The sequence below is a fragment of the Neofelis nebulosa genome, chromosome 4, assembly GCF_028018385.1.
Source record: "Neofelis nebulosa isolate mNeoNeb1 chromosome 4, mNeoNeb1.pri, whole genome shotgun sequence".
NCBI classification, from domain to species: domain Eukaryota; kingdom Metazoa; phylum Chordata; class Mammalia; order Carnivora; family Felidae; genus Neofelis; species Neofelis nebulosa.
Window position 1 is genome coordinate 39,139,733 of NC_080785.1, and position 15,645 is coordinate 39,155,377.

Sequence of the window (15,645 nt, forward strand, 5' to 3'; positions counted from 1 at the left end):
CTCCAGGCTCCAGGCTCCAAGCTGTCAGCACAGATGTGGGGCTTGAACTCATGGACCGCGAGATCATGACCTGAGCTGAAGTCAGACACTTGACTAACTGAGCCACCCAGGTGCCCCAATACCCAATTTCATAAAATAAGCAAATCTCAAGGTACTTTTTCATAGTTTATAATTATTACTGACCTTAATTATTTAGTGACCAGATTTTCCCATATTTAGTGCAGGAACACCTTCAAGCAGGCCCCTGCGACCTTTTATGTTCTTCTATCATTTTTCTGAGCATCTCTTTACTTAGAGGTGTAACAAAATGTTCCAGGTTCATCTTATACCTTCCCAGGTCCAGCCCTGGAATCAATTTTTTTCTCTGAAGAGCTTTTAGTGAAGAATAGTATTAGAACCTAAGATCCAGATACTAGAAGTTCTTGTTACTACTGGGGTAACAAGATACTGGGGTATCTTTGCTTTTAGGTCTCTAGAGGGTTTTTTCTTCACTTTCCCCTGTGTCTCCCCTTTTCCACAGAACACCATGGTTTCCAACTAATACTTTTATTCTTTTGGTCAAGGCTGCAATGTATCTAATATAGTTTCAGAGCTGCTTCCCTCATTTTTTGCATTTCTTCTTCCCTCCATCCCAACTGAGGGTATTTAATTGAATACTCTGTTCAGAAGTTAATGGGATTAGGGACACCTGGGTGGCTCAGCCAGTTAAGCACCCGGCTCTTGGTTTCAGCTCAGGTCATGATGGCACTGTTTGTAAGGTAGAGCCCCGTCTTGGGCTTTGCGCAGACAGTGTGGAGCCTGCTTGGGATTCTCTCTTTCCTTCTCTCTCTCTGCCCCTCCCCCATGCTCACTCTTTATCTCTCAAAAATAAATAAACATTAAAAAAAAATTAATGGGATCAAAAGAGAGTGGAAGGAAACTTTTGGAGGTGTCCCATATGTTTATGGAATATGTTGTGGTGATGGTTTCACTGGTATATACTTATTTCCAAACTTATCAAAGTGTATCCATTATATATGTACAACTTTTTGTATGTCGATTATACTGCAATAAAGTAGTATTTCCTTAAAAAATGAAAGATGATGGGTGAATTGCCATGATGGGCAGTGCAGAGTCAGTATGAACTGTCCACCTCTGGAATTCTTTTATATGAGAAGGAAAGAAATCTCTTTCCTGTTTATACAAACTAAAAAAAAAAAAAAAATGTTGATTGGATCACTGCCTTTTCCACAGTTGATGCCTGTTTAATTCTCTGTCTTGTTTAGATTTTTTAAGTGGATAGTGGAGCAAAGACCGTTTCTTTTTCGTTAGATATGTAACATGCAATACATTTGTATGGAGTAAATCACAAATACTGAAATGGTTTTGCCCTGTGTTTCATATCTTTCATTAGAAACCATGGCTGAAGCGATACAAAGTTTAAAGTTTTCTTTCTTTTTCTGTTTTTACTTATGGAATGTTTCTCTACCTCCTTGCATTTTACTCAGAATAGCATAGGCATTTCTCTATTAATGCCATGTTTGCATTCCTGAAAAATCTTTAATTCTGCAAAGTCATGTGCTATGAGTGATAGGGCTTACAGGGAATAGAGCGTTAGGAACAGATGAGAACAGATCATTTGAGACCAGTGGAATGTCGTACACAGAATAACACACACAAAATGGCCAAATCTCAACTGGCATTTATACCCAGTGTCACAGTTCATCTTAGGCAGTCTTAAACCCTGGTTTTCCTCCTGACAGTTGTGTCGTCATAGTCCCACTTCTCCCAGAGACTAATTTTGCCAAGGTTAAAAAGGGTGTTGACTTACGAGTTTTATGTTATTCTGAACACAGTGGAAAATATTGTGCCTTTCTTCATCGGCACCCTCAGCTTCCTCAAGTAGCTTAACATAGACGTAGACAAGTGGAAGCCTTGAAGCTGCCGAATGGAACTTTCCCATTAAGTGTGAGGAAACTCGCTCCTGCTGGAGCCAACACAACTGACGTCATTTTCCTGCACATGAGCTAATTCGCATTAAAGAAATCTCTGTGGTAGCGGGAAAGACTACTCTTAATTTGCTTTAGTTTGCAAAGGAAATATGTACCCACTATTGAAAATTCAGAGAATATGGAAAATTACACAGAAGAAAGCAAAAATTCCTTGACTGCCTATAAACACTGCTGTCATCATTTTGGCTCATATTCTTCCTCACCTGACCTCTTTCGATAATTATGATGATGATAATAATAGTCTATGTGTGTATAAAATTTCACATGAGTTCCCATTATACTTAGAGTTTTCCGACTCCATATGTCAAGCAGTATAGGTACACAATATCCTTTTTAATCATTACAAATGATTCTACTTGATGCATGTCAGTCTGTTGTTTATGTATCCATAGACCCTTTTATAGATTGTTTTCAGGTTATTAGAGAAAGGATTAGAAAATCCTTGATCCTGTCTTCACACCTTAGAATTGGTGCCTCTGCACAGAAGGTGTGTTCATGTAACATGTTGGCACATTTTGCCATGTTACCTTCAAGAAAGGTTTCACCCATTTATAGCACCAGGAGAGCGTGAGATGTGGTATTTTTCCACCCTGGGTGCTTTTTGTTTTCTAAATCTTTGCCAGTTTGATAGGTTAAAAAGGTGGTTTTTATTTGTCTTTTGTTGTTAGTGTGGTTAAACACCTTTTTATATCTCTGTAAACTATCCATATTTGCTTTCAATGAAATGCCTTTCACGTATTTTGCCCACTTTTCACTCAGAACATTTGTTTTTTCCCCTATAATTTATAAGAATTACATAATTTTCAAGATATGAAGCTTTGAGGATTAATATATATTGCAGCTTTTTATATCAGGCTGATTATCTTTTAACCTTATTCGTGATATGTGTTGATTTTTATGTAGTCAGACCCATCAGTAATTTTCTTTTATGTTTTCTGGGCTTTATTAAATGTTTGAAATGCCTCTTCCTACCCCTAAAAGACTGTTTGCCTTTATTTTATTTTATTTTATTTTATTTTATTTTATTTTATTTTATATACATAACATATATATTTTTATTATATATATATAATAGAAGAAAAAACATACATTTATTTTTATTTTAGAGAGAGAGTGTGTGCAAGCAGGGGAGAGGGGCAGAGGGAGGGAGAGAGAGAGAGAGAGAGAGAGAGAGAGAGAGAGAGAGAATGAGAGAGAATATCCCAAGCAGTTTCCATGCTCAGTATGGAGCCTGACGAGGGGCTGTATCCCATGACCCTGGGATCATGACCTGAGTTGAAATCAAGAGTTGGACACTCAACCAACTGAGCCACCTGGGCACCCCAGTTTTGTGTTTATATTTTTATTTTTTATATTTAATTTTTGAATTGTGTGAGATTTATTTTTCTATAATGAGTTAAGTAAATATCCACCTTTGATTTTTCCCCCCTTACAAATTGTACAAATTGTAGTTATTTCAGCAACCTTTGTTAATTCAAGTCCCTTCTTCTCAATGTTAATATCTTTATCATATAAGTTTGTGTCTTTGGATCTATTTCTGGGTCTACTATTTTATTAGGTATTTCTGCAAAACAAATTACTCCAAAACTTAGCAGCTTAAAACATGTATTCTCTTACAGTTTCTATGGGTCTGTAATTTAGGGGCAGCTCAGCTCTGCACTTCTGATTCAGGATCTGTCTTCTGGTTGAAGTTAAGATTTCAACCCAAGCCACAGTCATCTGAGGGCTTACCTGACACAGGAGAATCAGCCTTGCAGTTGGCTTACTCACAGGGCTGGCCATGGTAATGCTGGCTACTGGGGAGAGGGAAGCCTCAATTCCTTTCCAAGTGGGCCTCTACTGTGGCTGGCTGTTTTTTGTTTTTTTGTTTTTTGTTTTTTTTAATTTTTTAACATTTTATTTTATTTTATTTTTTAAGAGATAGAGACGGGCAAAGCATGAGTGGGGGAGAGACAGAGAGAGAGGGAGACACAGAATCACAGAATCAGAAGCAGGCTCCAGGCTGTCAGCACAGAGCCTGACGCGGAGCTTGAACTCATGAACTGTGAGATCATGACCTGAGCTGAAGTCGGACACTCAACCCACTGAGCCACCCAGACGCCCCAATGTGGCTGGCTGTTCTTATGACATGGTGTTGGCTTGCCTACAAGTAGTGATTAGGAGAGAGAGCTACAAGGGAGTTATCCTTTTCATGACTCACATATCACATAGCATCATTTATACCACCTTCTCTTTGCTAGAAGCTGGTCACTAAATCCCGCCCACCCTTATGAAGATGGGAATTAGGCTCATCATTTTGAAAGGACTGTCAAGGAATTTGCAGAAGCATTTTTAAACCACCATGTCTCCTTTTTGTTCCATTTATATATTTAACTCTTTCTGCACTAGTATCATACCATTTTAAGAGTCTTCTGTCAAACTGATGGAATGTCACATAATGCTATGCCTACATTATTTGACAGACCATTGACTCTTACTGGTCAAGCGTCTAAAAATAGATATACAAAATAATATAATAATCTGGTGACATTTTAAGTTGCCTTATCTTCCCAACTTCTCATTCTTTTTTAGAATTATGTAGTAGGGATCATCATATTTCATTGAAGGTACCTGCTTACAGCATTTTTGAAAAACTGTTTTACGTTATTTCATACTGCTGTGAGTAATTTTAAATGCTTTGATTGGCAGATATGTCATAGCTTCAGGGCATTGCATGTTGATGCAATGTCACAAGTATTTTAAACACAATCTTCTAATATACTGGCAAGTAGGTAAACTCAAAATAAGGGATTTATGTGTGGGGTGCAGTCTAAGTAACATCCTAGTTCCATATGCTGTATACTCACCAGGGACTCATTATGATCCCTGGACTTTCTGTGAAGCAGACACTTGAGTCCAGAAAGTGCTGTGCTCCATCTGCCTTAGTCTCCAGGCTGCACAGGGTGAGCCTCTTTGTACTCTGACCTCTTGACTGCTATTTTTTTTTTTTTTAACTTAACGCTGCCAGAGAGGCCGTCATTGCCATTACAACAAGTGTGCGCTCCCACCGCCTACACTTGCACTTGTAAATTTAAAGAACCATAGCTCCTTATTCCAAAGACATCAGTTATTGTTGCTTTTACCTTAAATTGCGTACATCTTCTCGTCTGGCTTGCATCTTTGTCCAGCACCGAGCCCGCACTGCTCTTGTTGGAGCTCCCTGCAGACATGCAGCTGCCGTAGATGGGCTGTGGGCAGCCTTCCAAAACTCCCCACCATCCTTTGGACAGGTTTTATTTTTGACAGACTAATCAGAGCTTTAATGTGCTTCCTTGCTGGGGGAGCCTGTGTTTCTAATTTTTATCTTTACCATTCTGTAAAGAGTAATAACATTGCCTGGGCTGGCCATAAGTTTCCTGGTTACACTGTATTTTCCAGTCCCACTTTTCTTGTGACCTTGCTTTCCCATCTTTGGGAAAAGATCCCTTTAGGGTCTGTTGGCTTTGATTATTTTGAGAAGCCTTTTTACTTCCTATTTACAACACTGATTAAAGGAAAAGCCATGTTTTTTCTCCTTATCTCTTAATGTGAATTTGAGGTGATATTTATATTCACTTACAGGCATTTGTAGTCTGGTGAAGAAAGCAGTGTATTTGAGGCATAAAGAATAGGGATCAAGATAGGATTTTCATGATTCCTGAAATCATGTTCTTTTAAAAAGTTGCTCACTCCGGGGTGTCTTGGTGGCTTAGTTAGTTGATTATGGCTCAGGTCATGATCTCACAGTTCGTATCTCACAGTTCGTGAGTTTGAGCCCCACATTGGGTTCTGTGCTGACAGCAGGAGCCTGCTTGGGATTCTCTCTATTCCTTTCTCTCTCCCCCCCCCCCAACCCCCCCCACTCACACATGCCTTCTCTCTCAAAAAAACAAACAAAAATGTTGCTTATTCCACGAACTGTCAAACCCATTAGAGACCCTGTATCACATAAAAATAGGGCAGAAATAGGGTTAGTGTCAACACTAACTAAGAGAAATGAATATGAAGTATTAGAGAGTGGGCCAGAATCTGAGAAAGCAAGGTAGGTAAGGAACAGCAAAGCTGATACCTCAGATAATTGTGCTACAGGAATTGTGTGTCACATGATGTTTTCAGGGACATTTTAACTTTCCAATATTCTTATTTATTTTGTGCCCTTCTTTTTTTTAGGTTCTCAATGTTATATTCTCTTTATTTCCCCTGTCTCACTCTTATTTCTTAGTTTTGATTTTTTGAAGAGTTTTGAGATTTTTTTGAGAAGGATGTTTTTTCCTTTAATGGGCTATCTTAATTGTTTATTAAAATTTTTTTTTAATGTTTATTTATTTTTGAGACAGAGAGAGCATGAGCAGGGGAGGGGCAGAGAGAGAGGGAGACACAGAATCTGAAGCAGGCTCCAGGCTCTGAGCTGTCAGCACAGAGCCTGTGATATGGGGCTCGAACTCACGAACTGTGAGATCATGACCTGAGCTGAAGTCATATGCTTAATTGACTGAGCCACCTAGGCACCCTGCTATCTTAATTTTTTAAAAGCCAATTTTGCACACAGCAGAATGCTAACTAATGTGGTATTTTAAAAAAGCTATGCAGTAAGTGTTCTGATACTAGAGATGTGTTCTTTTGCCAATTCAAAATGTTATTGTTTCAAGAATAAATAGGGTTATGGTGAATAGCCCAATATTGTCTAATTCCTTTTTTGGGTTGCAGATGAGTACCTGGTCTGTTTCATTTACACATATATTTAAGTGGTCACATTGTTAGCTTAAAATCCATGTTGCCTTTAGCTTTTACTTAAAGATAACAGTTATGCTTTTCTATTAAACTAAAAAAAAAATAGGGGCGCTGGGGTAACTCAGTTGGTTGAATGTCAGACTTCGACTCAGATGGTGATGTTGTGGTATGTGGGTTTGAGCCTGGCATGGGGCTCTCTACTGTCAGGGCGGAGCCTGCTTCAGACCCTCTGTCCATCTCTCTGCACCTCCCCCACTCACTCTATCTCTCTCTCTCTCAAAAATAAATTAACATTAAAAAAAAATAGAGTGCTGGGGCACCTGGGTGGCTCAGTCCCTTAAGCTCCCAACTTCAGCTCAGGTCACAATGTCATGCTTTGTGAGTTTGAGCCCTACATTAGGCTGTCAGCACAGAGTCCGCTTTGGATCCTGTCTCCCTCTCACTCTGCCCCTACCCCTCTCGCGTGCTCTCTGTCTCCCTCTCTCAAAAAATTAATGAACATTAAAAAATTAAAAAAAAAAAAAGAGTGCTGTGTTGACACCCAAATTTTGTGAGTATTAGAGTTAAAGCTTACGAAGCTTCTCCTTGCTAATGGTTATCATTTAGTAGAATTTTTCTCACTCTATGGAAAGCTATCCACTTACCTGTTAATTTTTATGATAAATTATTTTTGCAGAATTTATGGCATTTTAATAACTGAAATTTGAGATTGGGCCTTAGTTGTAAGTGCAGTCAAATAGTGTCTGTATGGAGTTAAAGGATAAGGATAATTTATAGGATTAGGGTCGACTGAGTCAGCTCTTAGGTCTAGTGTGGTATTATGGATTTTCTTTTATATGAGTTTCAAAATTATTGGAGTCATGAAGATATCCAAATTGCTAAGGGACAAAACAGAGCAAAATAAAAAAATAAGTATTAAAGTGAGTATCATTCTTCACTTCTCTTAACATATATCCTGTTTGTGGTCTGGCCAGCATTCTTACTATATCAGGCCCTAGGTACCTTTACTCTCAGAATTATATTTTCCTATTGCCTGAGAAATTTACCTAATATAATTTATTTTTCTTTTATTTCCAATATTTAATGATAATTTTTAAATGTATAGAAAAGTTATAAGAATTTTTTAGTGAACATTCTTAAACCTACCTTCTACATTTAAATTCATTTTTTCTTCCTTTTTTTCTCATGATTTTTTTTCTTGCAATTTCAGCTCTTCTTTTTTTTGTTTTCAATGACTGTTATATAACTTACTCCTGTAGTCCAATTCTGGCATTAAGTTATATTTTTCCTTTATTCTGCTTTTTAAAACTTAAATCACCTAAGACAGTGCTTCAGTGTTGGCACTCCATAATTCTTGTCAATTAGCCAGTATCAGTAAATATGGTAGTCCCTAACCAGTGAAATCCTAGAACATGATTAAGTTCAAAGCAGTAGAAAAGTATCACTCTGTTTAACAGGTATCCCATGACCTAGAAGATAGGCTTTCCTGATTTTATTGCATGCAATGGACATCCTTAAGTCTACTGTCCGCTTTTGATTTGTTATTACTAGTCCCTTTCTTTTGGCATGGCTAATGCTTTTACCTGAAGAAATGAATACCTTTTATTTGATGATCCAGCCATTGTTCTCTAATAAACATATAATGTACTCAGGTACTACTTTTATGGGGCTTTATTTTTTTTCTTCATACAAATGCTTACTTCAACAGAACAACACGTGCAAACATTTTGCACCTCCAAAACACCCTGCAAGTTTTCTCAGGTGAAAAAATTGTGGCTCAGCAAAGATGAAGTAATTTGTCCAAAGTCACGTGATCGAATCATGATTTGAACTGAGGTCAGTTAGATTCACAGGCCACCAACTTTATACTGCCTTTCCTCTTTGCTGATGCTGCCTCTGCGTGGAGCACTGCCGGCCAGAGGAAGGGCTCCTCTTCTGTGGCAGAAGGAAGAGTGAGCTTAAATGCAGGACATTTGCAAATTGAGGTCCTTACCAAAAACCTGTAAGTTGCACCTCATAGTTGTTTTCTGGTGGTATTTTCTCTCTACACCAGTTGTAGTAGAACTTACCCATGGAATTCATTTGCGTTTAAACATTCCTGACTTCAAATTAAGTGTGTCAGTTTTAATCTCTCTTCTCTTAGTATCTAGATGCTTATCAGTTTACCAATAGTGACTTACAATTATCTCCATCAAGAGGCAGTTTTAGGTCAAGACAGAGGACCATTACTATCTTCATTAGGCTACTAGTAGTGACTTTTTTTGGGGGGGGTATCTTTGCCAGACATGGTTCACTTTATGTCTAATTCCATTACATTTATCCCCTTTATTATTTTTGGTTAGTTTTTTCTTTATTCTTTATTTTTTCTTGCCATTTTGTCCTTTCTGAGAATTTTTGAGTGAGAACTGCTAAGTCACACAGGTTAAAAGGTAAGGGAATTGACGCTGGAGTTCACATAAACTCCAGTTCACTGTCTATAAAATAGACAGTACCAATTGTCTATTTTATAATCTCTTGTTTATTTGTAAAGTGAAAGGAGCAAGGTGGCCCTGAATTTTTTTAAATTGGTTTCCATAGATTACTTTTCCCAGATCTTCTTCTAGTACAAGCAAAAGTGTTCTAATTCATCAGTTACTGTTTTTCTCTTTCATTATAATGTCAATCTAAATGTATCCAAATTCCTTCTGGTTTTGTACATGCTTGGGTTGTTTACAGAGTGAGGTTATTGGGAGCAGGAGCTCCTAGAGAGATCCATGGAGAAGGGTGGCCTGATCAAGGATGGTCATCTACTCATTTCTTGTCGTCTTGTAACAAATCGCCCTGGGAAGGAACTGAAAGGTGTGTCTTTTTACCTCTGGTATCTTAGCATCGTGTCTAGCAAAGGAGACAATGAATGTAGCAAGAATGAAAATGTAAGCTCCATGTGGCCAAGGACCACGCCTACCTTGTTCTGCATTGTGTATTCATCCCTTATCACAGTTCCAGATGTGGAGTAGGTGAGCAGTAAATATATATTAAGTGAGTCAAGATTGGGTGTCAGATTTTCTTGGATTCCTGCTCTTACATTCTCTGATGGTTCATAGTTTATATAAAACTATAAAACTTTTATATAAAAGTTTGAGTTTATACATGAAATCTTGATTTGGTTATCCAAATGTGCAGGCTTATTAATATGACTGAAAGATTACATTTTCTATAAGATACTGCTTTGTAATTTATTATTTTCCCGTTACTTTCAAGCCTCCCACACAATTTTTAAATAGTTTTTGTAATTAGGATGACTTGAGGTGTATTTATCCACCTGGTTGCTATGGATGAGTGACTGGTGACTTTGTAGAGGCTAAAATATAAACAAGTTTAAGAATCATTGTAGATGAATTCATGCATGATGAAGCCATTATAAGTCATGAGAGGGAAGAGAGGCATTTATGCTGTAGGTCATTATGTGGTTGAGGTCAGCATCACCAAGAAACTTTCCCTTGTAGGTACTGTATAGCAGGTGGCAAATACGATTTCAACAATCTGAAAGCTTATTTAAAAATATTCTCAGTTCAGCAATGAACCAGGTGTGCCTACTACTTAAGCATTAATTTTCTCAGGAGCAATGTTTTGAACCTAAATGACTTGCATGGTCCCTAGAAGAATGAGGTTACTGATAAAAATTATTCCCTTTTTGCTGGGGATGATTTTAGTAGCATATTGTCATTGCTGAAAGGAAATGTTCTCAGAGGAAACAGATGCTGGGTGCTTATTAGTATGGAGATTTTATTTTTTATTTATTTTTAACGTTTATTTATTTTTGAGACAGAGAGAGACAGAGCATGAATGGGGGAAGGGCAGAGAGAGAGGGAGACACAGAACTGGAAGCAGGCTCCAGGCTCCGAGCTGTCAGCCCAGAGCCCGACGCGGGGCTCGAACTCACGGTACGTGAGATCGTGACCTGAGCTGAAGTCGGACGCTCAACCGACTGAGCCACCCAGGCGCCCCAGTATGGAGGTTTTAAACATAGAAGGTGTGAACAAAAGACCAGGTCACTCCAATGATTCTTTGGCAATTTCTATAGAAAAAGAAATACATAAACTTTAACAAGAAATGTGAATGTGATAGAACTTTAAGCGATTTATTTGTACGACTTGCTAAGGAAATGTAATGTTTGTTTCACTTATGCATGGTTTCTTTAGTATTTTTGTGATGAAAGCTTAAAAAATTTGTTTAATGTTTATTCATTTTTGAGAGACAGAGAGACAGAGCGTGAGCAGGGAGGGGGAGAAAGGGAGACAGAGAATCTGAAGCTGGCTCCAGGCTCTGAGGTGTCAGCACAGAGCCTGACGTGGGGCTCGAACTCATGAACTGTGAGATCATGACCTGAGCTGAAGTTGGATGCTTAACTGACTGAGCCACCCAGACACCCCTGTGATAGAAGCTTTTAAAAGTGTTTGATTTTTATGTGGTACAGGTGCCCTTCCAATTGAGGTAGGATAGGACTGTACTGAGACTTTTCTTTTGAGCCTCTGAAAACAGGGACAATTTGTTTACAAGGTAGCTTTTTTTTCCCCCCTGGGCTTGAGCAGAATCTGCACACCTTCAGATTGGCACTCCTCCCACATGCTCCTTGAGAGTCTCTCCGTAGAAAACTTCTGGGCTTGACTTTGTGGTGCAGGAGATGGTCGGCAGTGGAATTGTGAACACAAGAAGTGGAAGAGCAGTGGCTTCTGGTTCTTTACCTATAATGAAATGTTCTTTGACGTGATTGGCACTTGTTCCAGCTTCTTTGTTTCCTTTTGTAACCAGTTGTTTAATAAAAGCAAAGCCTTTTTTCCTTTTTAACGTTTAGAGTCTCACATGTTTAGAGCAATAACCTGAGTGACTTTTTACAATTTTATTTTAGTATTTGCTGAAATCCCAGAGAAACAATTGAACAACTTATAGAAACATGAGTGTTGGGCATAGAAAGGACCTTAGAAATTGAATCTAGCCTCTTTCTTTTTACAGATGAGGAAACTGAGGCCTGAAAGTGAGTTGGTGAGGCATACAGCTGGTGATAGGTCACCTCAAGGCCCCAGACCCTAATTACCATATTCCTTCCTGGCTGCCACAGTGACCAGACAGAGTAGCAGTTTATGGGAGAGTGATATTGGAAAAGAAGGGGAGGCTCAAAATTCTGGGGCTCCAATTCTGACACAATTGATGTTTTCTCCCCCCTCCCCCTTAATTTACATTATAAGCATGCAGGTTACTATCACTGGGGTAACTGTGAGATCATCGGATTTGAAAGTTTTCCCAGTCTCTATTCTGCACGTATCCCTGGTCATATAGTGAAGTTCCATGCATGCAGGACACAAGGAACCATAAAGAGAACACTTATATTTTCATTCTGTCATATGTTTGCTTTTTTAATTCTAAGAGCCACAGATGTATAGGAGTGTGCTTTTCTATCTACATTTGTCCTATCCTTTTCTTTTTTTCTTTTTTCTTTTTTTGAGTCTAAATCCTCAAGCCTATTTAACCTGATCGTTAAAGTATATTTTTGCTTTATATTTAAGCAAGCATAAGCTTATGTGTTTAAGTCCAGTTTGTTAATTACTTAAAATAGTCAAGGAGTCAAGTTGTTTGTGATATGGATTGTCAGCATTTTTTTTTCTTGTTTGAACCTAGTGCTTACTCTGGGTGAGTAGGAAGGTAAGACTGTCTAAGGCTTTTCAAACTCTCAAGAAGTTTTCCCAAGCATGCAATATTTCAGTATAGCCTGTTTTGGCTACATAAAAGAGCTGCAGTCAGTTAAATATGTTGATTGCTGCCTAAATAGGAAGAATCTTACTTGGTGTTTTTTATTCTCCTTAGGGCAGCATAGAGAGTGGACTGAGAAAGGGTGGGTTATTTATCAGGATGGGAAATAGATGAGGACTGGCATCATCCCATACTATCTATGTACTAAAGTGACTTCATAGCACCATCTTTATTTTTTAAATGTTAGAAACTAGTGAAAGTTCAAAGAAGAAAATAGTTATCATCTACATTTCCAGCATCTAGAATGAACCGCTTAGCATTTTGATAAATCTCCTTTTTCCGTTTCTCTCTATAGTTTACTAATTATACATGTGACATATGGGTGGTTATTAAACAATGAACACAATGATGCAAATAATATTCTAGTTTAAATACTTTTATATGCAGATACAAATTTACATAGAAAATATAAAGTATGTTTGTGAGAGTTTTTAAATGATATTATATTGTATGCCCAGCCATCTTTATATTCTCAACACTTAGCATTGGTGTTTAGCAGACAATAACTAAATGTTTCCTAAAGTGAAAATTAAAACAGGAAATAAATTGTACACATACTTTATCCAAAATGAACTTCATTTAGTTTCTTAAACAGCTATATTTTACTTTGCTCCTACACCTTCACACACGCTACCCCATGTGGTTGAAATGCCCAGGTCTCACCTCAAATGCTGTTTCCTTTGCGAGACCTTTGCTGATCATTTGCTGATGGAGGGACTTCCTTGCTCCATATTCCCATGCTCCAGGGCATGGCCTTTTTCAGTGCTTATTTCCATTTAAAATATTTGTTTAGGGGCATCTTCCCTGATACACTGTGACTCCTTGAGAGCAAGAATCATGTCTGCTTTTCCGCCTCTGTATCCTTAGCACCTAAGTTATGGCCTTGTGCTTAGTAGGACCGAATAAACGTTTAAGAAGTTGAATTATGAGCATGTTTTTACTACTTTGGAATGCAATTCACAGGGATAACAAAATAACAGTGCTTTCATAGGTCCCTACTGCCTCTTGACACTTCCTTCTCTTCCCTCCCCTCCCCTCTCATTGCCCATCCATTTCCACTCCTGTCATTTTAACCTCCAAAATCTGTATCTTAAGTCTGATTATTACTATTATTATTTTAAGTAAGCTCTATGCCCAGTGTGAGGCTGGAACTCACAACCCCGAGATCAAGTCACATGCTCCACTGACTGAGCCCACAATGTGCCTCTAATTCCGTGTCTGTCGTGACCACTGTGGCCCAGCCTACCATCATCTCTTACCCAGGACCACTAGCATAATTTGGTCTCCCTGCATCTATCTTGTTCCATTCAATGAAATAGAACAGACTAAAATGATAGCCTATTACGTAGTAAGAATAAGAATTGTTTTGTGAAACTTTTCAGTTCTTATTTGCTGCATTTTGAGGGTACATGTGTAAGTTGTGTGTGTGTGTATGAGTGAGTGAGTACGCAGGTACTGAGTTGCTGTATAGATTGTATGTTCTTTCAAAACTGTTTGAAAGTCATTTTCCTATACTGATAATTCTGGAGAATTCTTTTGCTCTGTCATGATCATAAGACTATGTATTCCTCATTACCATGTGACCCTCTTTTGTGTCTTCAAAGGCAAAATTCCTTTAAATTAAAGTTGGAGGTGAAGTCTTGGATGAAGCTATTTGGAAATGATCCCTTACCTACAACAACTTGGGTGTCACATAGGCATTGACACCCTTTCTTCATGTGTTCCTCATTTCAAGTGTAAGTTATGTAGGTTATTGGGTAAAATCTTCAGATATGAGTACCTGGACCGAATTTAACACTGTCCTGGTGTATGCCTTTTTGGTATATGCTTGGTCTGAATTGCATTTCTGGATCCTTTTGAACCTGCTCTCAGAAGGACAGAAAGAAATCTCAGGTCATCTTGGAAGCAAACTGAGCTGTAGGCTAAACAAAGCCTTGTGATTGTGTTAGGGAACTTTAAAGTTATTCTGATCCAGCCGTACACTGCAAAGAAGGAGGGGTCCTGAGACATCTAACTCACCACTCCTTTCTCCTCCTCCTTTAATATTGGGTAGCCCTTGTAGCTTGTCTAAGTAAGAACCATGGACAAAGTCATCATTTATCTTTCCCAACCATGAAGGTTCCTCATCTGTTGGTCTATGTTTGGCTCCATTTGGTCTGGTAGGGTAGCATATCTTGATCTCTCACTATTTTGTTTTTTATTGCATGAGACAGTTAAGGAATTGCTTATCCCTGGAAAATCTGAAAATAAGTCAAATGGATACAGGGTGAGTGTTGGTAATTATCTGTATTGAATTCACATGCTGGGTGAATTCACAAGGCTGGGTGAGAAGATACTTCAAGACTTTCTGTAAAGGCTTTTTTTGTAGCAGTGCCTGTGGCCATGACTTGCCTGGATTGGGTGGTCTGTGTGGCCAGAGTGGAGGGAGCGTCAATGCAGGTAAAAACGAATGTGGCTTTGTTCTTTACAGCCCATGCTTCATGGTTTCTCATGTACAGCAGCAGGAATTCTGTATATTATTTCTATGATGGTACCTAAATCTTTCCCTTGATCTATCATAGATTTCATTGTCATATTATTTAGGATCAGTTTGGCTGCTATAACACAGACTCATAGCAGTGGTTTTTAATAGTTCAGATGTAAGCAGTGCAGCACACTTACAGTGCCTCCATGGTGCTGGGGACCTAAGACCTTTCTATTTTGTTGCTTTGCTCTCTTTAACTTGAGATGGCTACCCCTACTCCTACTACCACCTTGTTATCATGGTATTGTAAAAAGAGAAACAGGAAGGGGAGGGCATATTCCTTTTCAGGGCACAGTGTAGAAGTTTATCAGTTTTTTCATATGCCATTCATCAGATCTAGTCACATGGTCACTCTTAGCTGCAAGGGAGTCTGGGCATCCATTTGTCCCATTAAAACTTCTGTGACTGTTGAAGAGAACAGATGTCAGGGGTCTAAGGAGCAGCTCCACCATAATAGTCAACAACCTGAAAGGATTTACTTTTTTAGAATGTTTATTTGTTTTCTAACTTACTGCTTTGTGAAGAGAAAATTTCCACTGAAGTCATCAAGTGGATTTCAAGTACAGAAAAAGAGTTAACCTGAGTTAGTGTATT

At 38.4% G+C, this 15,645-nt stretch overlaps 1 protein-coding gene across 13 annotated transcripts in view; it reads left to right on the plus strand.

Annotated features, from left to right (window-relative positions):
- Nucleotides 1-15,645, plus strand: part of IMMP2L (inner mitochondrial membrane peptidase subunit 2) — an 896,430-nt gene that overhangs the window by 23,860 nt on the left and 856,925 nt on the right. For 8 of the 13 annotated variants that reach the window (XR_009260302.1, XM_058724572.1, XM_058724580.1 and 5 more), the window contains exon 3: nucleotides 14,132-14,263. The exons of the other annotated variants lie outside the window; for them this stretch is intronic. Coding sequence is in view for 7 of the 8 variants with exons in the window: in XM_058724572.1 (XP_058580555.1) it covers nucleotides 14,188-14,263 (76 nt within the window). In the remaining variant the exon portion in view is untranslated. The remainder of the gene's footprint in view (nucleotides 1-14,131; nucleotides 14,264-15,645) is intronic. 13 annotated transcript variants of the gene reach the window in all.